A 25,503-nucleotide genomic window follows, 5' to 3' on the forward strand; every position below is an offset into this window, starting at 1 on the left:
TTTTCTTTTATGATCTATGTACATTAAAGCAATCGTGGTCTTTTAAAAAATCCTGATTAGTATAAAAATATTTATACTTTTTGGGGTCCCCAAGTGCCAGTTAAATTTGTAAATTTCCTATTGGAAATAGCAGCAAAACTTTGAAGTTTGTCTAATTTTGGTAAACAATTATTTCCTGTTGATTTTTGAAACGCAAACATGGTAGAATACGAGGGTGTAAGACGCTTATAACGTTATCTAAGCCAATCAATAATTATTTGTATAGTTTTTAAGCCGAAAAAGAGGAGGAATGCAGTGTAGGTTAGTTGGGGGAATGTAATAGTAGCTTAGATTTAATCGATAACTATAAATAATACATAAAGTACATGTGCAATTACGCTTAGTGTAAGTAATTCTTGGGTAATTTCTTTCGCAGTACTCTCAGGCGGCTCTCAGGTGACTCCTCTCCTCTGCACTCTCTCCTTAAACACTGTACAACGTGGTGTTATCCGGATCCACCTGCACGGCCTGAACAATAAAGCGTTTGCGATCCAGGACATCTATGGGTGCCGATGGCTACAGAGGAGGGACAAACGCAATTACAATAAAAATTAGTTAATTATTTATTATTATTTGTATAGAGGTAGCAAGGGTGGAAATTGGGATAAGCGCAAGCAGAATATAATATTAGGGCAGAGACTGTTAGGCATGCATTAAACGTAAATAGGTTAAACATTTGATCTGGACAAGTAAGTACTCACACAATGCAACAAACAAATTACGTTGTCTCCTCTTATCTTCACTTTCATTTCTGCCTCAACTCAGCTATAAGTTACATATATTGGAATATCCTTAACCAATCAATCGCTAAACAACAGACGCCAATTTCAGTTAGTTTTAAGAAACGAATCAAGTCAACGATATCACATATCACAAGTTCATTAATAGTTATACATTTTTGCAATCAAATATTAACAATTTTCTGTGTGTAGTGTGTGTGTGTGTGTGTTTGGATTGCATTGATTGTGGACTCTAAGAATAATACTCGAATTTTTTGATCTAAAATGAAATACAAAGAAAAGCAAAGGTAAAAACATACATGTGTAAAAAGTGATATAGACAATGAAAATACTTAGATTACATGGAAGACTTTGAGTGACAGCTAATTAGATTTATTGTTTAACGCCCAACAGTTGGTTAAACAACTAATGTATATAGACAATATAAACAGCTGGATGTGATAACACTTGGATAAATAAAACTATGATAGTTTTGTGGCTTGTGGAACCTGAATGGCGGCCTAATAAATACATGTATACATTGTTTAAAATTAAATATTTGAAATACCTATAAATTTACAAAAAGTTAGCTGTTTAGCACATTAAAAACTCGTACAAATTAAAATGAGGGAAATGTTTGGTTTCAATAATTTGAAAATATAAATTTCTAAATTTTTTTATCCTAAACTTTCAGAGGTAATACCTAGTTAAGAGGTCTAAAAACGAGGTTGCTAAGAGAACTGATAAATGTATACTTTTAGGCATGGATTTTAGGCCTTTTTATTAAATTTAAAATATTTATTTAATTATATTTGTCACAGAAATCCCAATAATTATAAGCTCACGCTGTGAGCTGTGATAAAGATTATTTTTACAAAATTTAAGGCATAGTTTTCAGGGCCATTTGAATAGATTTCATATATTCATAGCGATTTCTGTGACCCTCAGCTTGAAGCTTGTGGAACATGCCAAAGATAGAAACTCTTAAACTAAGTAGCCACCACCAGGAACCCAGGAACCCACCGCAAACCAATCAAGGACGAGCACAAACGATTCCCAGACCAGACTAGATCAGAAACCCATTTCCCAGGAGCTGCGCGTTAGGGGTAGAGAGAGAGAGACTGAGAGAGATGGGAGCGGGGCGCACTCCTTAGCTGGAGCCACTCACGTCGGTGCACTTGCACTGCGTCTCATCAAAGACGGTGCCGGTGGTGCAGCTCTGATTGTAACGGCACACGCAAGTACAATTGGCATCGTCCCAGTACTTGCTGTCCGCCTGCTCCAGGCACTTGTCCCTCGCATCCAGGTTGTGGCACTCGCAGCGGCACAGATCCTTGCGGTACGACTGATACACATTGCAGTCTTCAGCCTTGGTGCGGCAATCACACCGACAGGCTTTGTGCTGCTCCACAGACACAATGGCAAACGGCCGTCGTCCGCCGGTGGCAGCTCGATCCACCTTTCGGACGCGCAGCTGAACAATTTCCGTCTCCGTGGGCTGGCAGGAGATCAGCGTGGACCCGCAGCAGCCATTGCAGCGGCTGATTCGAGTGCAGGAGGGCGTGTAATAATAGTTGGCCTCCTCCTCGCCAGGTGGCTTCAGCTCAACTATCGTTGGCTGCGGCGAGCAGCTAGCCGGTGTGGCGTTCCTAACGGCAGCTAAAGGGGGAAAACATTATTTGGAATTTCTACTACACCTATAAAATGTATAATGAGTGGTGGTCTTACATCTTGTGACGCTGCGCTTAAAGTTTTCTGCAATGAAAAGAATTTTAGGTATTGAAATTAAAAGAGAAACAGAAACTTCCTCCTCCTGGTACTTACCCTTGGAAGAGATTTCTCCCGAAACATCGTAGTCGGCCGTAACGTTGCTCAGCTCTGATACGGACAGAGGCACCTGTGAAACGAAATCGAATACATATACATATGTGGGTTAGCATTCATTTGAAGTTAGTCATAGTTTGCTACGTATTTTTGTCAACTAACAATATATTATAGCTCCCAATTGACGCAGACATTCCTTAGAAAAACGGATGCCAAGTGCAGTCATTCTTATATATTGTTTATTATTTATTTTTGAAATTAAATATTTGGATCACAGCGGACGGAAGAGAAGCAGATCCACAGTTGATTGTGCCACGTGCTGTAGATTTGATTTTGGCCAATTTGCACGTAGCTAGATGTGACGCTGTGAACGCCGTGTTTTTGCCATGATTCATTAGCAGCTTTAACGACAGCTATTGGCAAACAGAAGCTGCTAATTCCCGTATCAGTCGGTTTGGCTGGATATCAGGTATTCTATATCTCTATATATATAGCAACAACAGCTGCGTCACAAGCCGGAGAAAGTTCAAGGGCAGGAGACAAGTGATCTTGAGAGGGGCAGTGACGTATCTTACAGATACTTATAAACTTAGTATCGTAGATAAAAATAGCAAAGAATGAAAGTTTTCTAGATAATATTATATATATGTAAATTGCTTTAATTTTTTAAACATAAACATAAATTTTCCCATGTAATTAGTAATAGCAAGTGACTCAAGTGACTGCTAGTAAACAAACTCGAATAGATACAAAATTTACATTAATAAATGTTAAACGATTTAAACGTTACAAACCAGTTCGAATTGTTATGACATTTAAAGGAAATTGCATAACAATTAATTTGTATTTGAGCAATATATATTCTCTAATGTCGACTGCCACTTATGTACTATTTTTATGCTAATATCTTGTGTTTCCTTTTTGGCATAATGATTAATTGTATGAAACATTGAACGCTTGAATGCTTTATTAAATGGTTTCTTAATTAAATAATTTTAGGGGATCATTTTAAGACCGATTTTAATTTACAATTTCCCAAGAGATCTAAGACAGTTTTGGTAGTTTAACCTGTCAAATTTAACACGAACCCAGAGATCCTGTCAAGTCTTTTTCGGTTCAACAAATTAACAACTGATTTTACATAGAAAAGAGGAAAATGAAGAAGAAGGCTTTACAGCTATTTTTACACCAAAAATCCATACTTAACAGGACTGTGTTACGTCTTTTTCGTTCGGATAAATTAACAGAGGCCTAGCCTCTGTATGAGATATGCTTTGTAGAGAAAATTGTACGATAAAATTTTGTTTTCGATTAAAAAGCTGATAATAGAAGATCCCTTTGGTCGTAAAAGGAGTGTTATTTGCCAACTTCGTAACCATTTCTTTCCTTTATTACTTTTCTGATAAACATTAATCTGAGTAAGTTGCGCTTCCATGAAGCGAATCGTATTTTTGTGTTATCACAATTGACCTAAGACTAATTGCGATCCAATATCCGGTCGATGTTATTGTTGCAACTTATGTTCTTACTTCAGCTATTTGCTGAGTGCTTGGAAACCGATCGCGTTGTTTACTTAATTAGCCACCACCATGACTTCCGCACCCCCCCCAAATGCGCCGACAGAAGACTACGGTGGCTACGGTTTGGAAATCTCCTGTTTATCTTTGCATTGACGCAAACAAATCCTCCCAAAGGTTGGACAAATGGAAACTGGAAGCGGGGGCGAGTAAGCCCAAGTAATAAACGTAATGCGAACTACATATTTGTTTTGGAATCAAGACGATGATCAGCAGAAGCAGAAAAAGCACTTACTGTGAAAATAAACTACCAAGACAGACACAGTCGAGTGTGTGCTCTTGAACTAACTGAGTTTCCTTTAAAAAGGTAGTTTGGATATATTCTTTGAAAATTCTGAAACAAAAACAAGTGATGTAAATCACCAAATCACAGTAACATCTTGAGTCTTATATTTGAAAACTGAAAATGCGGCTGGAGGGGCTGAGACTACGGCGTCACTTTCCGTTCATGGACGCTCCCGATCTTGGGCGACTGTTTGGGTACCGATGATCACTGGGATCGGGCCTTGGTGTCTAGAAATCTGGGAACGGGGTCTTGGATCTTGGCCCTGAGCGTGGGCTTGGTGGAGCTGTGAGCTGTGAACGACGACGTGCGGCGACGGAGACTGGGACAGCGTCTGGCTGAGTCTTATCAAAGTGCAAGCAATGCGGCGATGACGCTGACCCAGATCGGTTTTGTCATGGATGGCGCCACGCTACATCTTGCAGCGGGAGACGGGTTCCCTCTCGTCAGATTCAAAACTGAGGAGTTGACTGCACTAAATCTATTTACCAAACTGCAACTTGAACTAAAGTAAATACTTTTACAAAAAAGGATGATGGGCTTGACTTTTAGTTTATTTGTTACAGATTGCTTTTGTTTTTACGGTAAGTAAATATGTAAATATTTAAAATTATTGTTTTAGGGAAAGCAGATAAAACTGAATGGAAATTTATGAGCGACTTTAGACATTTGAAATTGTGTACAGTGTACAAAATCATAGCCAGGGACCAAGCTTTTAGTTCAAGAGTGAAGCTTTATTTTACAAAGCTCGAAAACGGATCATCTGCGAGCCTTTGATGATAACTTTGATTTCTCTAGATTTTGTACTTTTTCTTAATAACCTTTGTTATAATTAAATTTTGTTTATAAAATAAATCATTTAAATCTTAGGTTAACTTACTGCTATCGGCTTTCCGGCCGCGGCGGCTGCTCCCTGACAGCAGCTGCCCTCTTCTACTGGCTGCGAAGACGTCGCATCCAGGTCATCCGCCTGACGGAGCAGTCGCACCTTGGTCTGTGAGGTGGCGGCCGAGGGCGTGGCAGCGGCATAGAAGAAGCGCTGTGACGGCAGCCGAATGTTGGCGGAAACGAGGGCGACGCAGGCTGCTCGGCCGACTATGCAGAGCAGAAGGAGGAGCGCAAGCGGCAGGATGACCAGTGGCTGTGGCTGCACAGATAGTGCCTGTGTTCGGGTTCGAGTTCGCGGCATGGCTAAGCGGGTTGTGTTGGGCATCTCAGCAAGGGCTTAAGTTTTGCGTAACAGTTGCTTCTAGCAAAACTGATACCCTTTTTTTTTTAGTAGACGTAAATGTTAATTGGCTTCTGCAAAAAGAAATAAACAAGAAAGTCACCACAAAATCTATAATTTAATATGTACGAGCTAATATACTTAGCTTAAAACCTAATATTTAGTTATTTAAATTACACACTTGTGGCCGTAAACATTGTATATTTATATGTTAGTACTAAACAAAATACACTGTGAACAAAGAGTGGAACATATACCTATGTTAACATTTTTCAAACGTGTATTATCAAAAAATGTATTTAAAACTCAGTAATATTGCAAAAATCAGGAAAACTTTTAGTATTGTTTTTTTTTTTTAAATACAAAAAACTGAGGACAAAAATATAACTGATAAACTTGTCGTAAAAACAAATCGGTTATCCATCCTCCCCTGTCAGTTATCCTAACGAGAAAGATTAACAGGGTGCTGTAATGCATCGAATAGTACCGTAAAGCGCCAGCCACAATCAAAGCACTGTAATGCCATTTTTTTAGGTAAATATAAAGATGTTTTTCTTTTGGCGAGCCGAAAAATACTTGACAGGATGTCCGGGACCCAATTAAAATAATATCTTACATTGGTTGACCACCGAATTTGTATAGCAGGGACTTTATCTGCCCGCAAAACTTCTAACAGTGAGTGTGTAGACACCAACGCTGACACAGATTACCAATCTAGACACCTTCTTCTCAGATATATGAGCCAGCAATGCTGCTAAGTGTAAAAAGTCTCAGCCTGTCAGATTTTTTCCGGACTCGACGCTTAAAGACTTGATTTACTGAGCTAGTTTCCCCCTGTCAGCGACGGAAATTCACTTTTGTTTCTGTGTTTACCTTCTTTTTTTCAATTTACGAGCACAATGTCAACTCTTTGCGGCCACAACAACAGGTGGGCGGAGGCCTGTTCACCGCTGGAATTGGGGTCGCCGCGACGGTTACGAGTGCAATGGAATGGGGAATTCTTTTCTACTAACTTGACATTGATACAAACCGTTTATCAGAAGCACACACATCCGAGGGCGCACAAATCGTGCGTCAGGCATATCAATAAGACAATCGGGCAATCAGACTGCCGATTGCATGACAATAAAGCCATCAAGCAGGGAGCCCAGTGACTCACGATCTACTAAATAAATAAATAAATACCTCTCAATCGTGGGTAAAAAGTTCTACAAAAAGTCAAAAGTCGATTATTGATGAGAGTTTTTAGAAAAGTGATACTAACTTGGCTATAATACAGTGATCAAAGGTGAGAAGTGCATTTTGTGAGTAAAAAAAATAAGCGAAAAAAGAGAAATTTGCTAAATTCTTTGAACCATTTCTTTATTCCTAATTATATCAATATTAACGAGTTCATATTTGGCCCACTTAATATTTAAGTTTACTTCTTTATTGAAAACTTTTCGAGAGAACATATATACCCCACAGCTTAAATGACTTGTAGGGTATCAGCCAATGCATTGCCACATTTGTGGATGAATGAACAACGATTGTTGGCCGGCTGTTTGCTCGTCTCTTTTATAGTTTTATATGTCTACGCCCGCCCTGACTCATAAACCAAAAGCACTTGTGGCCATAAAGCCACTGAGCCAAAGGCGACAAAGTTTTTATGTAATCACAGCGGCAATCAAGGAGTTTCGAGTGGGAAACCTTTTGGGCGGCGACTGGAATTTCCTGTCTATGGGAAAACATGTTTGGATTTTCAATCCTCCATCTTGCACTCGGAATAAAATACGTTAAGCATTATTCAAAGGAACTAAAATGCCTCAAAAACCAAATTTCTACTACTATTTGTAAAGGTTGATATAAGGTTGGGTCTTCCATTCACAATACAAAATGGTTTATCTTGAGCACCTAAAATTCCCAATAGGTTCATAATATAATATAAAATATAATGAATAAGTATCAAAAGACCTTTTTACGTTGAGTGTAGGCTCCACACTGACTGGCGGAACTTAAATGCATTTTATTATTTTTAATTATTCTCGACTTGGCGTTGCGTTTCCCTGTTCTTGGTCTTTTTTGCGTGCTGCTTAAATATAAAATTCTTATTATAGGTCAGTTCGCGTTTCCCTTTCAGCTGCTGTTGGATTTTTTGTCCGGCTGTCGATAACAGAACGCACGCCCAACGATAATGACGGACCTCTGGTATTCGTCGTAGCTATAGGCTATGTGGTAGCTGGTCAAGGCGCTTTATCAGTTTACTAAATACAAAATAAAAAAAAAGGCTAGAGTAAAACGACAGCCACAGCGATTTACTATTCATTCATAAAAATGCAAAACAACAAACTGAAGACTGAAGACTGACTGAGGGGGAGCGGAATAAGAAGACAATATCGGAATTAGCTACCCATTAGTATGTTAAGTAAAATAACTATTGAGAAGTATTGAAACATTGAGAGATTATTGATCAAATCAGAGAACAATTTTTAACACTTTTTAGAATTTAAAAATTTTTTTAAATTAAATTTAATATGGAAACAAAACAGAATGTATAAATAACCGTGCGCCTTTGTCTTTTGGTATCTAAAATATATCGAGGCTAGATTTATATAATTAATTAAGTGATTTCTACAAATCCTTTCAAGCTTGTTAGATTTTATAGTAGGCTACATAAACAATAGCTTAGTGAGCCCCATATGGCCTAATTCGCTGATATTTTGAGACCTCAATCTCTGTAAGGGTTACACTGAACGACTTTAAAAATACAAGTTCCAAAAATAATATGAAAACGAAAAAGAACGTTTAATTTAAAACAAGCAACAGCATCTAAAAAATAAAGAAAAAATAAACAAAGGAATTCCGTATTTAAATTAAACAAAAAAGGATGTTAAGTACGACTTAATACGGAACAAACTAATTTATTGTTTACATTAATATAACATTGTACATCAATAGGTATCTTTAATTTTATTTAATTAATTTATTTTATTTTATATTTAATTTTTTTGAAATAAACAAAACTTACAAAATCCACAACTAAGCCAAAAATGCATTAAATTCAATTCAATTCAATTTTTATAAGGTTAATTAATCTCTATACTAAGTTTAGAATTATTTTCAATATTATTTTTTGCACATTTTTTTAAATTTTAAGAATGTAACCCCTTATAAAATTTTGAAAAAATTGTTCAATTTGTTTGGATAATTTTTGGGGAAAAATAATATCTAAAAAACTTCATAACTAAGACAAGAATGCATTAAATTCAATTTAGAAAGCTGTTCTGAGTTCTTTTTTAAAAGGTTAATAAAACAGCTTACTAAATGTAATTTAAATATTTACCTAAAATTTTCGAAATAATTTTTAATCTAATTTTTTGCTCCTTGTACCTTAATAGGGAAGACGGTAGCTTCTTGGAAGAGTATTCAAAGAAAACAAAAGAGACAAGAAATAAAACACCGAAGAGAGCACGAGTGCAAACAACAACACAGGAAAGGAGATAGAGACGGTCGGTGGTCGGTGGGGTGTTGAGCAGGAGGGAGGAGGGGTGGTGCAGGAAGAGAAGGAGAAGAAATGATCGGCAAATGAGTGTTAAAAATAGCTTTAAGCTGCACTTGTAACGGAACCTGAGGAGTTTAAAGACGGCAGCAAAAAGGTTGCGCTTTTTGTGCTCGTGTTTGTGTTTGTGCTTATGCTTGTGATTGAGGTGTAATGCGTACGAGGAGAGGAGGTGTTTATATGCCGTTCGTAATCAACCCACTCACCCACACTGATATCAGCACGCGCTGCATCAACTTTTCATTGTTTTCTGCTTCTTTTATTTTCCTATTTTCCTGGCTCTTTAACAGTTAAGCAAATGCTGATTGATATGACAGCCAAACTAGCAACTCCGCGGGCTACCACCTACATATACCTATATATCTTGGCATATCTGCTGTTTCTCCCGTGTTGCCAGGTGTTCATTCCATATTTCTCTTATTGCTTACACTCACACATACACCTGTCTGATTCATCTTGACATTCTTTGTCCCCCTGTATTTGTTGTTTTTATATTTTTTTTTTTTTTTTGACTTACGTTGCGTGTGTCTCTGTTTTTGTTTTCTTTTTGTACCCGGCACCGAAAGGGTAAAAGGGTATTATAATTTAGGCAACAGGCAAAAGAGAGATGCCTTCTTCAAATTAAATAAAATTATAAAGAAATACACAAACTAAATATGTGGATATTTCGATTTTTGTTCTAAGTTTTTGTTGATTTGACTTTGAATTTAACGTAAAAAGCTTTGGGTACCGGGTATCTTTCAGTCGAGCACACTATACTTTAGCTTTCCTACTTGTTTTTCAGGCGGCTGCTGCATTCCAACATTCCGAATTCCTACAGAAACAACTGTCTATTAACTTAAAATCGGGCTTAAAGTGCCTTTTTTTAAGATTTATAATTTTAAAAAATTATATAAATTAATTGAATAATTTTAAATTAAATGTTTAATGAAAATTGAACGATAATTATTAGAGTAACCACCTTTAAACAACAGTTAATTATACTTTTGCAGGTGTGGTTGACCTTATCCCCAAATTGCTTTCCAGTGCGTCATCCAAAAGTGAAGATCTTGGAATTTTGCGAGGATATAATGTACATATCTGGCAACAGAAGGAAAGGGAAACTGTAGGGAATCAGATCCCGACTTGGGCGGTCCGCAATTATACGAGGGAGTGGTGTCCCGGCCGGGGGGCAATTGCACGCCAGAAGATCAGGGAGGAGTCTCCTCCAACAAATCAATTGCAATATACTTGTATCAACGACAACCACGACGACGACGATAATTCCACAGTCTCCTCCACGGGACCATGCTGATGCTGATGGGGCGCATCGCATCAGCATAATAATCAGCGAGGAGCGAAAAACAAACAGCTCCAGCTCCATCATCCGAGGAGGGCTGGCTCTCCTCACGATAAATTGTGGCAATGGATTTGAAGTCCCACTCCCCTTGCCCAAGGAATCGGGTTAACAGAACCGTACGGAATGTGAGCTAAAGATTAACCGATTTCAACTTTCAGTCGGAGTAATAATTAACTGTTTACATCCGCATCGATTACATGGGAATTTCGATAGGGTTTTAAATAGAAATAATAAATGGCTAATCAGTTTAAAAAGATGGTAAATAAAATATGTATTAAAGACTGATTGGTTCTAAATTCTCTTGAAAATTAATATACCCTTTAAAAGTGTATGAAAACAACCGAAAGTAATAGAAATTATTGAAAATTTCTAATGATATAAGAAGAAATTGCATTTTGACATAGAAACCTACTTTAAATAATTACTTTTCAACATTTAAGATATAGTTTTAGTATTACAAATGCAATTTTGACCAAAGCCGTTAATGGGATCAATAAATCCCAAATGACAACCTGAGTATTTCAGATATAATCGAATCAAACTGGAGCTATTTAAGGCATCACTAATTACTGAGCTGAATAATATTGATGATGCACTACGACTCGCACGCAAACGATTTACTTTGGGCATTCACTTGGGGTTTTTAGCTCGTTTTGAATATTGATTAAAGCCTGGCTTAGACTGTGTCATTCGGGTTGATTTTATTTTGTTTTTGTCAGGGGAAGTCAAGCGCAGCCATTTCCACGGGGGTTTTCCGCACACACAAAGGTGAATTCAAATAATTCGAGAGTCACATCAAAATAAAAACGTTAATTGCAAAGACTTTTGTTTTGTTCGCATTGTGGTTGTCGCTTTTGCATTTGTCAATAATAAAACTTGGTTCTGGATCTCGGTCGAAAAAGCTGTTTTGAAAAATAAAATAAAAATAATAACAAAAGGCTATGGCTATTAAAAGCTTTTTTGGCCCGGCTTCAATGGGGCAAATGTGGAAAACATATAAACAATAACAAAAAGCTGTTTTAGTTTAAATGTTAGCAGAGCTTGAGGGTCGCTGCTGGCCTGTTTTTTCTGATATTCATTTATATTTAATACAATGGCATTCAGATTTCTGCACGCGCAGAACGTCAGTCGAAAAACAATTGATTTGTGTTTAGTTTCTGATAAATGTTATTAACTTTTGCTATTCAGGCTTAAACAGTTTTTGAGCAAAAACCGTTTTAACTGATCACTGATGGATTCAAGTAAAACTTACGCTAGAAACTCACTTAAAAAAATAACTTCTTGACAAAGTAACAAGAAATATATAACAAAAAATCGCTACGAAACACGGCACAAGAAAAAAATCACGAGAACTGTTTTGTATTTTGTGATAAATATTTGAGCGCGACGGGGTTTTCGCCGAGAATCGGTTAAACTGCGATCCAAGCGCCAGCACGTATCGTTCGAAACTGTCGTCAGTGTGGGCCAAGTTACTTATACTTCGTGCCTAGAGATGACAAGTGCCGTTGCACGATCGGACTCAAGGCGCGCCCAAGGACATATAAGAGTAATTATATTCGAATATGACAAAATAATTAAACCTATTTATACAAATATTTTTGATAAATCATTCGATTTTATCTGGAATACTAGTTATTGTCTTAAATGTTAAAATAAACAGTCGTTATCATGGCTCACGTCCATCTCTAGGCGTGTTTTCGAAACAACAACAACATGCCCGCTAACAGCAGTAGCGCTCTTTCTTCGACGCTCTCTTTGGCTGCTATGCGCCAATCAGCTGTTAACTAACAGCCACTGATAACGACAGCATGCGTGGGCCACTTAACAGGGCAGTTTCTTCAGGGTTTGTTCACTGATAACAGTTAGCTAACACCTGTTAGTACCTGAGACATGCAAGGCGGTATTATAGTGACCGATTTCTTCCCCAGTTAAATGTAATATATTTATTCCAATTTAATCGCTTCTTACCTATGGATGCTTCTCGTTCACATGACGCTCGAGATCGATGGCCCGAAAGAAGGGCCAAAGGCACAATTGGCATGTGAACTGGTCGTGCTTCCGTTCCGACTTCATATGTTGGTTCAAGTGACTTTGCTGGGCGAATCCACTTCCGCAGATGTGGCACACGTACGGCCGTTGGTTCAGGTGCTTGCTGTTTACGTGCTTCTTTAGGTGATCCGCGGTGGCAAAGTCTGCCTGGCAAACGTCACAGACATGGGCGCGCAACAGGACGTGAACACGTTGCAGGTGGGATCGCAGGGCTTCCCGGCTACCATGACTTCGGCCGCAGTAGCAGCACTCCAGAGCATTCCGGTGGTGAGCTTGCTTCAGGTGGTTCACTAAGCTCAGGCTGCCGGAAAACCCATTGGCGCAAAAGGGACAAACAAAAACACTCGGCTTGGCGTCCACAATGCACAATTCCTTGTCCAAATCCATGGGCCAGTCAAATGTTAGATCGTCACCCCAATCAACGCTGGGCAAAATATCTTCGATATTCTCCTCCAACATTTCCAGGTCCTCGGTTTCGTCAATAAGGCTGCCTAAAATGAATGATATTGGTTTATGGATTTGTACTCAAGCATAGATTGGTTTACCCACCAGTTTCGCTGGCCGTAGATTCCAGGGAGCGCAGGTGATGCACCTCCTCGGCGTGCTCCTGCAGCTGCCGCATCTCGCTGAAGCTCATTGCGTCGTGGCTGTTGTCCGCGCACATGCCACAGTAGAATAGCGACTGCTCGCCGTGCCAGGTAACCACATGGCGGTAGAGAAAGGTGGCGGACGAGTACTTTTTGCCGCACTGCAGGCACAGGAACTGGGCGCCCTTGTGCTTCCGCTCCTGATGTCGCTGCAGCCGGAACTCATCGCCGTAGAGCGTCAGGCAGTGCCGGCAGATGAATAGACGCCGCAGCTTGGCCTGGCACTCTTGTTCGTGGGTCTTGGCGGCAAGGTGACGCGGAAACTCCGCCAGACAGGTGCCGCAGTGATATGTTCGCTTTGCCAAGCTCTTCTTCTTCGGCAGTTGAATTGCTCCGCGGTTGCCCATTCCCGCCGGCTTCGGTCTTATAGCCTTTGGCTCCATTTCCTAATTCCTATTTAATTTTTGCCTCGCAAATGGTCAAAACAAAACAAGTCGCCGCAGTAAGACCGTTCACTAATAGCTGGCTTAATACCAAAAAACTCAATGAGTGCGAGAGGGATGCATATACATTTTCGACTGCCTTTTCTGTGAGTTGGTATTTCAGCAACGATTCGATAAATACTAGAATGAACAAATGCGTTAGGGATTTCTAGAGGGCAGTCAAGAGTTCGAAAATGAAGACAGGGTGTATAATACTAATTAATTTATTTAAAAAAATGTAATAATTAATTAATTTATTTAATAATTAATATTTAAAATTAATAATATTTTTCATTATAATTCGCCATGCATGTAAAAAATTGTATGTTCCAGATGCTTCCCGGATTAAAGCGATCCTGCTGGGGTAGATAATCCTGGGAGTTATGAAACTTGCTCCAACAGCTTTATTTGGCAACTAATAAATTAAAGTCTGGCTTTTTTTCATTTTACGGATTATCTAAAAGTTGCCCAGATCAAAAAACCACATTAAAACAAATACAGTTTTTGGGAGAATGACAGGTTCTGTCCTGTCCAGAAATGTTTTTGATGTGGGCAAGCCTTGATTTTAAGCTCACTGTCGAAACGAATAGATCTAAGAGCGACACTTTCATTTGTAAATTTGTAGAAAAAAGTATAGTTGGAAAAACAAGAGAGAATTTGTGTATTTATGTAATTTTTGTAGTTTTTACCGCGTTCGAAAAATAATTAATTGTGAAAATTCAAAACACCCGTTCTTTTTGTGTGCGCAGAAAGAGACTGAGAACATTTTTGTGCAAATCGCGGTATTTTGCACCCACGCAGCTATTGGCCACTCTAGCCCTACACTGTTGCATTTGCATCTGCCCCCACAGCCCCTGCGGAAAAAGGAAAATATCTGAGCATCCATAAAATGCCAACCAAATGGTAGGCTAACACCCAGGCAGCTGTACATTCAGAACGTTTGATTCGGGACGCAGTCAGCGACAGGAAGCGCGCGAGCGAGCCGAGGAGCAGCAACAAACGAGCAGCAGCAGGAGGTAAGCGACGCTAAACGCGGACATGAACGACGAACTTGTGCGGGAGCAGCGCAGCTGCGAGGAATCCGTCTCACCCAAAACTGCACCGACGGCCGCGGCAGCGTCGATGACGTTGGCCTCGGCAGCCTTGGAATCGCACAGCATGGCTGTGCAGTCGGGCGGCGGAGCTGGAGCTAGTGCTGGTGCCTCGATGGGATCGGTCCACCAGGCCACCACCAGTGGTGGCCAATCAGGATCGGAAGGAGCTGGTGCGTCCAGCGCCCAGAAGACTCAGCAGCAGCAGCTGTCGCCGCCGCCGCAGCTGAATGCAAACGATATGCGCGAAATGCGCGACATCAAGCAGTTGCTGTGGGGAGACAATGTGCGCGAGGATGTATTCCGTCGCTGGTCTCAAGGTAAACACGACACGACACCCCCCTCGCACCCTACCGCCCACCTCCCATTCTCGCCTAAAAAGCGCGCCCTTTTTCTTCGCACTAACCAGGGTACACTGCATTCGAGCACACACACATTCATTACATACTTTTGAGTTTTGCAGTTTCCTTAAAGTATAATTTATTGTTCTTTAGTTTTATTTATTTTCTGTAAACTCGAGTTTAAAAGTAATATTTAGCTAGCTTTTGTTAGTCATGGAAATCGGTATATAAATAGCTTATCGCTTCAAACTATCATAGCCTAGGTCATGTTTATAGGTTTTATTTGGTTTATAGTTTCTATTTGCTTTTATAAAAACACTCATTTTTAATTTGCATAGAATCTGTAGGAATTGTAAATTAGTATAGACTATTATTACATCATATTTATATATAGACCAGGTCTTACTTCTGGCTTCAAGCTTTCATTTTTATGGCTGAACAATGAGAATGTTTATTTTTTTACTAGCTTCGCTTCAGTGAGGGGATATTTAATAGAGAGAGAACAAAATCAAAAGCAGCTAAATAGAACTCTCTCGTTCGCTACCAAGTTATAATAAGAGCTCTATAATAATATTATATTCAAACACAGCAAATAATTCGAATTGCGAATAAGTTACTAGCAACTTCTTTAAGAGAATTTTCTGATCGCTTTCTGATCTCCCGAAAGAGTCTTCTGCCTCGCGTAACCTTCGATACCCTTAGAGAATAGTGTACCTTTGCTTTTAGCATTTAAATGCTTAAATATTTACACACTAGGCTTATTAAATATTTATAAATTAACTTCCTTTTACTTCTCTCTTCATCTAAAAAAAAAAAAACCCTTGCAGGGTTTGAGTTTAGTGATGCGGAGCCGTCAGCATTGGTGCAAAAGCAGGGCGGTCCTTGTGCTGTGATAGCGCCCGTGCAGGCGTACTTGCTTAAGATTATTATCATGGAAATGCCGGGCGTGAAGCTGTCCGAGGTGGGTATCAGCACCTAATCAAATCAATCTACCTAAAACATGAAAAAAAAAAACAATGCAACGCTCTTTGCACTTTGCAGATTTCCAGCGATAAATGCCAAAACCTGCTTATTCAGGCCTTGTGCAACATTTTGAAGAATTGCCGTGCACCGCGCTACCGCATCGTCCATCTTTTGCGCCGCCGTGGAATTGCTTCAGAGGCTGGTCCAACCAAAGAGCGCTCGCCGCCATCCGCCTCATCCCCTTCAGATGGCGATGCAGCCGGATCTGGCTCCGAGGAGGCAGCAGCAGCGGCAGCGGCAGCAGCAGCAGCAGCAGCTGGCGTGGAGCTGGCCGCAGAGGCCACTCCCGCTTCGGTCAAGGACTTGTGCCAAGAGCCCGATCCCGAAACGATGGGCGATCTATCGCCGGATGAGTTCCACGATCGCCTGCACACGCTGCACTTTGACGATATATCCGGCGTGGCCCGCTATTACATACAAAACTATGACCAGCTGGCCCACACATACGGCGTCCTGCTGTTCATGTACTCGGTGTTCCTGACCAAAGGATCGGAGCAGGTTGCGGCCGACATATCGGACACATCGGAGCCGCTGATACACAGCACTTACGGCTATGGCGCCCAATCGCTTATCAATCTGATGCTAACGGGTCGTGCGGTGGCCCATGTCTGGGATAACGAGCAGGATGTCGGTGGACTGAAGTTGCGTGGCATTTGCGAGCAGAGCGACATTGGATTCATAACGCTAATGGAGCAGATGCGGTACTGCACTGTGGGCTCCTTCTTTAAGAATCCCCGCTACCCTGTCTGGGTGATGGGCTCTGATACGCATTTAACCGGTGAGTTTAACCAACTATTGGCTTGATTACTTAATCCTCTAGTGCCAAATTCCACAATAATGGAGTCTAGCTTCCTTATTCCGTACATCAATGCAGTTTATTCTTTATCCTGAGAACAATAATCATCATTATTATCCTGTGTATTTAGTTCTGTTCAGCAACGAAAAGAGGCTGGTCTCACCAGAGACGCCCTCGGAGACGGGCCGTCGCATTTTCAAGTCATACGATCCGGAGGGCAACAACTTCATATCGACAACCATGCTGCGCGAGGTTCTCGCGGAATTGAATCTGGTCAGCGAGCCAGCCTAGTAAGCCAACTTCTAGAGATTCCATCTAGATTCGAGAGAGCTTATGATCATCCTCTTTGCAGTGTGAGCCTCATGCAGAAACGTCTTGACCCGGAGAACTTAGGCATTATACTGCTGAACGCCTTCATGGACGAGTTCTTTCCGCTGGAGCGTCGCTCCACGCCGGATACGTTTGAGCTGCGTCATTACAACGGCATACCGGGATCGAATGAAAATAATAAGGTGAGATAAACGAGCATCTATTATTTTTGAAATTGTGAATATTGTAATAACTGTTTGTCTTAATTAATTAATTTCTGTTACCCCCTTCCAGGTGCGTTTCTACTGCGGCTCGGCCATTCTGCTGGAGGGCGACCTTAAGTCGATCTGCACCTCCAATCCGATGGTCACCTGCCTGCAGACCAAGTGGCCGAATATAGAGATCAATTGGCATGACACCCATATGCCCTCGTTGAATTGACGGGCCGTCAAGAGCCGTAAGAAGAGCACTTGGAGAAAACGGGAGTAACAACAACACAAGTGGAGAAGGAGAACACACAACCCTCAATTGTTTTACTTCTAATTTATTGAGTTTTGTTTTGTTTTGTTTTTTTTTTTTTTGAAAACAACCATTGCTAGGAATTATTAACAAAATTTAAAAATGAGGAACCTAAAACCCTAAAACAAAAAACAAAATAATGGAAGTAGAAGGCATGAAGCAGCAGCAAACACTAACAAATGCTCTTAAGAAGAGGGTGGTGAGGGTGCAGCCATGATGCAGGATCAGAGGATTTACGCCAAGCGTTGAATCACACACAAACACCCATAAAAATACACACAGACACATGTATATGCATAGCTGTATGAAAAATAAATAAAAAGTAAAAAAAAGCTGAGAAAGGAACGGAAAAATGCACGGGAAGACAGAGCATATACTTTTTATAAAAAAAAAAATCGAAGACAAAAAAAAAAACAAAAAATACTAAAACTAATTTTGAAAATTATACGTTTAACTATGCATTGCAGAAACTAAACTAAACTGAAACTACAGGCAAAAACACAAATTATATGTATGTAATATGTATGAATAAACTAAAAACTAAATCGGAAAATCGAACCTCTGTTCGAGTTACAAGGAGTAAAATGAGATTTATGAGAAGCAAAAACTAGAGGCAAGCGAAAGAGCATGAATGAGAAATGTAAGCAACAATTTGTTTTAGCCTTTTAACAGATTAATTGTAGTCTTAAACCATTTAAAGGGATTTAATAAACACACAAGTACACACAAATCCATAATAGAGCGAAGCGAAGGCAAATTATTTATGGACAGGAAGAGTACGATTACTTCAACATTAAAAGCAAAAGCAACTAAATATAATTACCAAGAGATTAATTCAATTCAAAACAAACAAAATCTCATTGAAATGTTGAGCATTTTTTGCGAGAGTAGTTAACAAAAGACCCTTAAATAACAAGATGCATAACGGCCATATGTTACATTTTGATTGCCTTCGCTAGCACAAAGTTGAGAACGTAGAAAGCTAAAAATAGAAAATGCTGATCAAGCAAGTGCGTATGTGAACGTACAGATCTAGTGTTTAAGACTGGCGTTACTCATCTTGTTATGTTAAGGCGTTTTGGTAGTAAAGTGCCAGATATGCTGCAAGTTTTCCCTATTGATTTTCCCCAGTTTAGAGTGTTTAAATAAAAACTACATGCATATATAGTTCACCTTTAGCCTGAAGGATTTCTCCCTGTATTGTGTAGTTATTATTAAAATCGGTGTATTAAAACATAATGCCAAGATAAGAGCTGATACGATATTGTGTATATATTATAAATCCCCGGACTTGATGGCTTCTCTTTTGTTTTGTTTTGTTTATTTTTTTTGGAACAAGTTTCGATCTCACATGTGATAACCCAACCAACACCAAACTTGAATTGATTCAGTTTAAGATCGCTGCACCTAAGTATTAATACCGAAATTTGGCCAGAATGGATGGAATGAATCACCTAAAAAGTTTATATTTGATAGCAGAGCAACCTCCTAAGTTGTCCCTGGCCTGTGTTTCATCATAAGTGGCAATGAAAACCAATCTTAAATTTGCCCAAGCTGCTAATTGAACGAGCAATTAATAAATAGCCTAGCAATGTATTTATTAAAATAAACCAACATCTATTATTATTATTTTTCGGCACAATGAATAATGGTTTAACATTGTTATTTCTGTGGTTTTCGCATGGAAATTGATTTGGGAGGGCATCTGTTTATTTGGAATTTTAATTATATTTCGTATTGAATTTCGAAGTTTACTTGGGTTTGCAATTGATTAAAGAGAGCTGTAGATATACCTTAACTGAAATGTTCCCTTATTATAATATTTATTCTATGGAAGACGTTAAAATAAAATTCAATTTATTTATAAGATCATAGTTGACATGTTTTTTTTGTTATTATTAACATTTACTTGAATTTATTGTTTATCAGTTTTTTTAATACTCAATTAAGATGATTTAGATTCCGCAACATGATTATGATCTTCATGTGTAAAAACCATCGCCAAATGTTCGCAAATGAACTCAAAAACGACATAAATACGCGAGCATTGATGGAAGAATTGGCAAAGGGACTCAAAAACCAAGCGACATGAACAGCCGAGTCTATCTAACCAAGTCCATTCAAAAACCAAATGGGTTACATCATTTAAATAGTAAATATTAAAAAAATATATATTATTATTAGGAATTAATAAATAACATATTAATAAGAAGAAAATCAATATAAACCAGAAATATAAATTTAATTGTTAAAATTCCCAACTGGTTTTCGATTGGTAAAAGCTAATAAGAAATAATGGTATAACTCGGTCCAAATAAGCTTAATTTCAATTCGGTTAGCTTTTCCATGCTAGTTTTTTCCAGGTTAAAAAATCTGCAAACTGAATTTTAAATTTTAAGAAGTTAAAATTTTTGCCAATTTTTAAAAATTTTAACGATGTAACCCCTTATCACATTTTGCAAAAAAAAAATTCTAAAAAATTATTTTCTTTTGAACATGTCTAGAAAGATGCGCCTGTTAATTCTGATCAAGAATATATATGGTTTATAGGATCGGAAATGACTACTTTAGTAAATAATAATAAAAATAACCTTAAAAAATTTTTAAATACAGACAAAGAATCGGACTTTCCGGACTTAGTTTCGCTAAATGCTCAAAAACGGACGCACAAGCAGAATTCTCAGGATTATACACGCTAATGATATCGTTAGAGGTCCGCAATTGAAATCTTATTCAGATTCCAAAAATTAAAGCATTTTCTGCCACAAAACCCATGACAAGTGATTAAAAATTAAAGTTTTCTCCGCTTAATATCCGCAAAACTATCGTTTTTAATAACATAAACGACTTTTTTGTTTTTTTTTCTCCATATATATGTATGTATATATATTTTATTATACAATAATATCTACGTAATATTGATATTCACACAATTGAATGCTCAGAAGGGGAAAAGAGAACGTTGAACATGGCGAAATGCAGTTATTACATTTATCTTACAAAACTAACTTGTGTCTAATAGTGCCGCCAGTCGCGGTCCCTCCTATCCTGGTGCCCACCGCCCGTGTATATCTGTATGTCCAGTCGGTATTGAATGGGCCTATGCTGCTGTAACTCCTGCTGCTGCTGCTGCTGGGGCTGCTGTGGCTGCTGTTGCTGCTGTGGCTGCCCCTCGCTCTCGCTCCCGCTGTCGTCAGGCATCGGATCTCATTTGACGTCCAGCAAGCTGCGCTGGAACATCTGCAGCGCCAGGTTGCGCAGGCCATCGTTCACGAGCGGAGCCGTTCGCGGGAACTCACACTCGCGGGCGGGCAGGCCGCACAGCTGGCGGCGCAGGCGCAAATCCTGTCGAGCACTCAGGGCCCGGCTGCCGGGGCCACAGACATTGCCCACCAGACGCTGACGTTCGGCGGCAACGTCACGCAGACCCATTTGCACACAGGCCAAGGGCTCCAGTTGCGAGGGACTGGCCAGGAACTCGCGGTAGTCGAGCAGCGGTGCCGCCGGGATCTTCACCTGCTGTGGTGGCTCCTGCTGTTGCTGCTCACCATGCTGTTCCTGCTGCTCGCGCTCCCTCTGCTGGCGCTGCTCCTTCTCCTGGATGAACTGCTGGCGGGCCTCTTCCATCACGCGACGGGCATAGCCCTCGCCCGCCATGCCAAACGAGATTCCCATGTCGAGGAGCACGCGATGCGGCTGCCATCGCTGCTTGGCGGATGTGCCCCGGTCGCCGCCCTGCTGGGCCGCCTGAGCGTCGGTGGCCTGCTGTCGGGTCTCCGCAATCAGTCCTTGCCAGTCCACGCCCAAGGCATCCCCAATTCCTGCGAGAATAATACCATAGTTATTCCTCTCCTCCCTTTCACCATCTCATGTTATATTTCTCACCTTTGTGTCGTGCATCCTCCTCCAGCTCTCCGTCGGATATCTCCTCAAAGTCCAGCACTTCGTCCAGCGCCTCCACCTCCACCTTTATGGGCTGGCTGGCTGCTACGGTGGCCTTCGCCTCCTGCCCTGTCTCGTGGGTGTCCACCTCCTGCTCCACCATCTCCACAGTCAGCTCACTCTTGGGCCGCAGCACCTTGTCCGTTTTGTTGAGGATATCGTCGTCGCTGTCACTAATCTCGCTCAGCTCACCCTCGCCGGTGCTGGGTCGGGGCTCCAGCTTAACTGGCTCAGCGGCCAGGCTTAGATTGGGAGCAGCAGAGTCGTCCAGGGCACCCAGTTCTGGTGTACCCGCGGAATCCTCGGAGGCTTCCTCCTGCTTGATGCTCATCACATTCAGTTTGCTCACCTAAACGAACGGAAAATTAAGGATACAATAAAAGAAAACAAAAGGTTAATTACCTGGGCGAGAATTCCCGGATTTGTGGTGGCGTTGGCGGCACTTTGGGCTGCCGCCTTGGCCGCTGCCACTGCTGTGGTGGCAGCAGCCACAGCGCTCGCCTGGGCAGCCGCATTTGGCTTCCCGGGGTTGCCCAGGAGGGGATTCAACAGCGGTGTCTGCGTGGGTGAGGCCAGCGGTGGATGTGGGTGCTTCTTAAGAAAACCAGAGGCAGAGCTGGGTATGCCTCCTCCGGCGCCACCATCTCGGGCTACGTAAGGCAATCGTTTGTGGGCGAATGGCCGGGAATAGCCGCCAGGCGGCTGAACTGGCAGCGTCATCAGTGGGGGCGGATGGGATCTGTAGCCGGGTCGCTCGCCGTGATCTCCATGACCGTGGCCACCACGGCGGAAGCCTCGGCCGGAGCCCCTTTCTCCACGGGAATGCACATGATGGTGCGGCGAGGCGGGATGTGGATGCGATGACGGCTGCGGTGGTGGGGCATCGTCATTGTCCCGCCAATCTCCCCCAGAGTTTGAGGATGGCGGCTGCTGCTGCCAGGCGCGTGGCTTTTCCCGCTGGTCATGCTCCAGCCAGGTGGGCTCGTTTTTAATATTCATGGACGACGGCCTGTCGCCTCCAACGCCGCCATTGCCAGGGTCCGGGTGATCCTCGCGATCCCGCTCTCGCTCTCGCTCTCTTTCCCTTTCCCGCTCCCTCTCGCGTTCGTCGGCATCCCAGTCCGCCTCGGAGGCGGAATGCTGCTGCTGCTGCTGTGATGGCGGTCCACCGACCGGATGGGACGGAGGCTTGCCGCGCTTGGGTCCTCCCACGAAACCGCTGGGCCGGCCGGGAGTACCGCTTGGCCCGCCCGGACCGCCAGGAGCTCCTCCTCCACCGCCGCTGCCGCCGCCCTCCTCCTCCCATTCGCGTTCCCACTCCGGACGATAGTCGCCGCGCGGCGGTCCTAAATGGCGCTCCCTCTCTCGGTCGCGCTCTCGCTCCCGCTCTCGTTCTCTCTCGCGGATCAAACGCTCATCGGGATAGAGCCCATCCTCCGGCTCTAGGTCACGGTACTCGCGTCCCTTCAGCTCCCGTTCCCGCAGCTCACGGGCCTCCAGCCAGGCATCGCGCTCCCGCGACGAGTACCGTGCGTCCAGATAGGCGCGCTTGTAGGCCCTTTCGCGCTCCTCCTCGGAGTACAGTTCCCTGGGATCCCGCATCCTGGGCGGATAATGCTCCGGCGGCAGGGGACTTATATCCCTACGCCGATACCTGCGCATTTCGTCCATCAGGCCGTGGTTGTGCCGCTCCTCTAGATAGTCCTGCTCCCGCTCATATGGATCCAGCTCTCTTTTATCCCGTACATGGCGTCCACCGCCGCTGCCCCGCTCGCGTTCTCGCTCTCTTTCGACGGTGTCCAGAGACCGTTCTCTGCTGCCGCCATACGGCGGCATATCCAAGTCCCGCCCAGGACCACTACGCTTCCCGCCGCCGCCCTCTTCCTCCTCCTGTCGGCGCAGCTTCTCGCGGGCCAAGCGTTCGCGCTCCCTCTGCCGTTCTTGGCAGCGTGCCAGTGCTTCGGCCCGTTCCTTATCCCTGGCTGCTTCCCGCTCCGCTCGGTCACGCTCCCGGTCCCTGCGATCTCGCTCCCTTAGGGAGAAATCATTGCGTTCGCGTTCCCTTTCACGCTCGCGTTCGCGCTCCCTTTCTCGTTCCCGTTCCAAGGACGGAGTGCGTCCGCGCGCTCGCGTCTGGATGATGATCTTTTCCCGCGACATCAGCTGGTGATGCATGCGCGAGGATGAGCCGCCGCCGCCGCCTCCAACTCCCGGACCTAAGCCTGTGATACAAGCAGAAAAAAGTATAAATTTCGAGTGATGGAAAGGACGCACATGGATATGCAAGAGGGTAGATGTACATGGGTATGTGCGTACCTGGACTCTTCTGCCGCTGCTTACCCACGATGTCTTGGTGAATGCGTATCTTGGTGGTGGTGGTGGTGCTGCTACTCGGTGGACTCCTGCTGCTACCAAGGCGATGGTGATCCCGCTCCCTGTCCCGTTGCACTGCCCGCAATTTCTCTCGCTCCCGCTGCTCCTTGCTGGCGGCCCGCAATCTTTTCCGTTCTGCCAGCTTCTTGAGTTTGGCCCGCGTGGCGGGCGATAGGGAACGATGGACATGGCCACTGAGGGCGGCGGCAGCGCGCTTTTTGAGACGGGCCTCCTTCAGCTTGCGCTTGATGTGATTCCGCTTGGCCACCAGCTTCTTTTGGACGTGATCCCTCTTGTCGCGCTTACGGCGCGAGTGTTCGTCGCCCGAGGTGCTGCCACCCCGGCGGGAGCTCTTTTTCTTGCGATGATGACGTTCCGCGGAGCGCGGATGATGGCCGTGGGCACCATGTGGATGCGGGTGGCCGTGCACGCTGCCGGGCCCGCCCACACCTACACCAACGCCGCCCACGCCCTGCTCGCTGTCCGTGCTGCTGTAGGAGCTGCTGCCGCTGTCCGAGTCCGACGTGGAGTCCGAGCTGCTCGAGTGCGTTGCACTGTGGCGGGCGGCCTTCTTGTATCGGCGCAGCGTCTCCTTGGCCTTCTTTTCCATCGCCGCGATCTCCGCTAGCCTGCGCGCCTCCGTTTTGGCTGCTTTATTGTAGAGCTGGGAAACTATCGATGGTACTATCGAGGTATCGACTTTTTCCTTTTTTTGAGCCACCATCGATAGTTTTTTATCACTATCGATAGTACGGGACTATTTTTATATCTCTGCTTTGTTGCTGAAATTTAGTAAGAAAAATGCAAACAAATATATATATATATGTATATATATATTTTTTTTTTTATAATAAAAATGTATTCTAAATTAACTTAAATTGGAGTTGGTGGTGAAAAATATTAACTGAATCTCAAAAGAAAGGGTGCGTCTACGCCACGTCTTCAGAGTCTAAGCGTATGTTTAGCAATGGTAATACAATTTTATTTGTGCAAAGTTGCTTGGATAGAATATTTATGTTAATTACTTAGTCAAAACATATTGAATAGTATTATAATTCTATTTGAAATTGCTATAACTTTAATTTGCAAAAAGAATCGTAAAAAAACGATACTATCGATAGTATCGAATTTTCGTTTTCAAAACATCGAAAATATCGAATGGTGTCACTATCGATAGTTTCCCAGCTCTACTTTATTGTTCTCTTTCACGGGATTATTTGGATAAATTAGCTTCGTTTTTCGGCGCCTCCGACTTCGTTTTTATTTTTCTATCAATATGTCAAAACATCAATATATCGATATTTCTCCTGAAAATGATATCGAAGTCGCGATGTTTTTATTCGGTATACCGATATATTTTGATCTGGTACTTGTGGTCGCTTGTTTACTGACGATCTGGTACTTTCAACGGAAAGTCTGGTAGCACTGGCATGCAAAACATTTA

The 25,503-nt window shown here is 42.3% G+C and overlaps 4 protein-coding genes across 7 annotated transcripts; 1 reads left to right on the forward strand and 3 right to left on the reverse strand.

Moving 5' to 3' along the window:
• Positions 1–301: 301 nt before the first annotated feature.
• On the reverse strand, positions 302–9,614 carry Pvf1 (PDGF- and VEGF-related factor 1). Of its 3 annotated transcripts, XR_011445529.1 has the most exons (6): positions 5,323–5,655; positions 2,583–2,655; positions 2,487–2,513; positions 1,782–2,417; positions 741–1,038; positions 302–555 (listed from the first exon to the last, which is right to left on the reverse strand). XR_011445529.1 is itself a non-coding variant. In XM_070288177.1 (5 exons), the coding sequence occupies exons 1-5, from the start codon at positions 9,439–9,441 to the stop codon at positions 463–465; spliced, it is 711 nt and encodes a 236-aa protein (XP_070144278.1). In that variant the 5' UTR covers positions 9,442–9,614; the 3' UTR covers positions 302–462. The 3 variants fall into 3 exon arrangements, 2 of the variants coding, with proteins under 2 accessions (XP_070144278.1, XP_017028669.1); XM_070288177.1 differs by lacking the exons at positions 741–1,038; positions 5,323–5,655 and adding an exon at positions 9,415–9,614 and having other exon boundaries at positions 1,927–2,417; XM_017173180.2 differs by lacking the exon at positions 741–1,038 and having other exon boundaries at positions 1,927–2,417.
• Positions 9,615–12,515: 2,901 nt separating this feature from the next.
• Positions 12,516–13,740, reverse strand: LOC108079001 (zinc finger protein 343). Of its 2 annotated transcripts, none has more exons than XM_017173179.2 (2): positions 13,146–13,736; positions 12,516–13,087 (listed from the first exon to the last, which is right to left on the reverse strand). In XM_017173179.2, the coding sequence occupies exons 1-2, from the start codon at positions 13,624–13,626 to the stop codon at positions 12,516–12,518; spliced, it is 1,053 nt and encodes a 350-aa protein (XP_017028668.1). In that variant the 5' UTR covers positions 13,627–13,736. The 2 variants fall into 2 exon arrangements, with proteins under 2 accessions (XP_017028668.1, XP_070144277.1); XM_070288176.1 differs by having other exon boundaries at positions 12,858–13,083; positions 13,146–13,740.
• Positions 13,741–14,236: 496 nt separating this feature from the next.
• Positions 14,237–19,354, forward strand: LOC108079004 (ubiquitin carboxyl-terminal hydrolase MINDY-3 homolog). Its single transcript, XM_017173181.3, has 6 exons — positions 14,237–15,076; positions 15,925–16,058; positions 16,139–16,898; positions 17,047–17,206; positions 17,269–17,428; positions 17,520–19,354. The coding sequence occupies exons 1-6, from the start codon at positions 14,704–14,706 to the stop codon at positions 17,664–17,666; spliced, it is 1,734 nt and encodes a 577-aa protein (XP_017028670.1). The 5' UTR covers positions 14,237–14,703; the 3' UTR covers positions 17,667–19,354.
• A 1,385-nt stretch (positions 19,355–20,739) lies between these two features.
• Positions 20,740–25,253, reverse strand: Flacc (Fl(2)d-associated complex component). The gene is made up of 4 exons (XM_017173176.3): positions 24,003–25,253; positions 22,089–23,908; positions 21,630–22,035; positions 20,740–21,565 (listed from the first exon to the last, which is right to left on the reverse strand). Exons 1-4 carry the CDS (start codon positions 24,781–24,783, stop codon positions 20,952–20,954), a joined length of 3,621 nt encoding a protein of 1,206 aa, XP_017028665.2. The 5' UTR covers positions 24,784–25,253; the 3' UTR covers positions 20,740–20,951.
• Between the last annotated feature and the right edge of the window lie 250 nt (positions 25,254–25,503).

This window comes from Drosophila kikkawai, chromosome X (assembly GCF_030179895.1).
Source record: "Drosophila kikkawai strain 14028-0561.14 chromosome X, DkikHiC1v2, whole genome shotgun sequence".
Taxonomy (NCBI): domain Eukaryota; kingdom Metazoa; phylum Arthropoda; class Insecta; order Diptera; family Drosophilidae; genus Drosophila; species Drosophila kikkawai.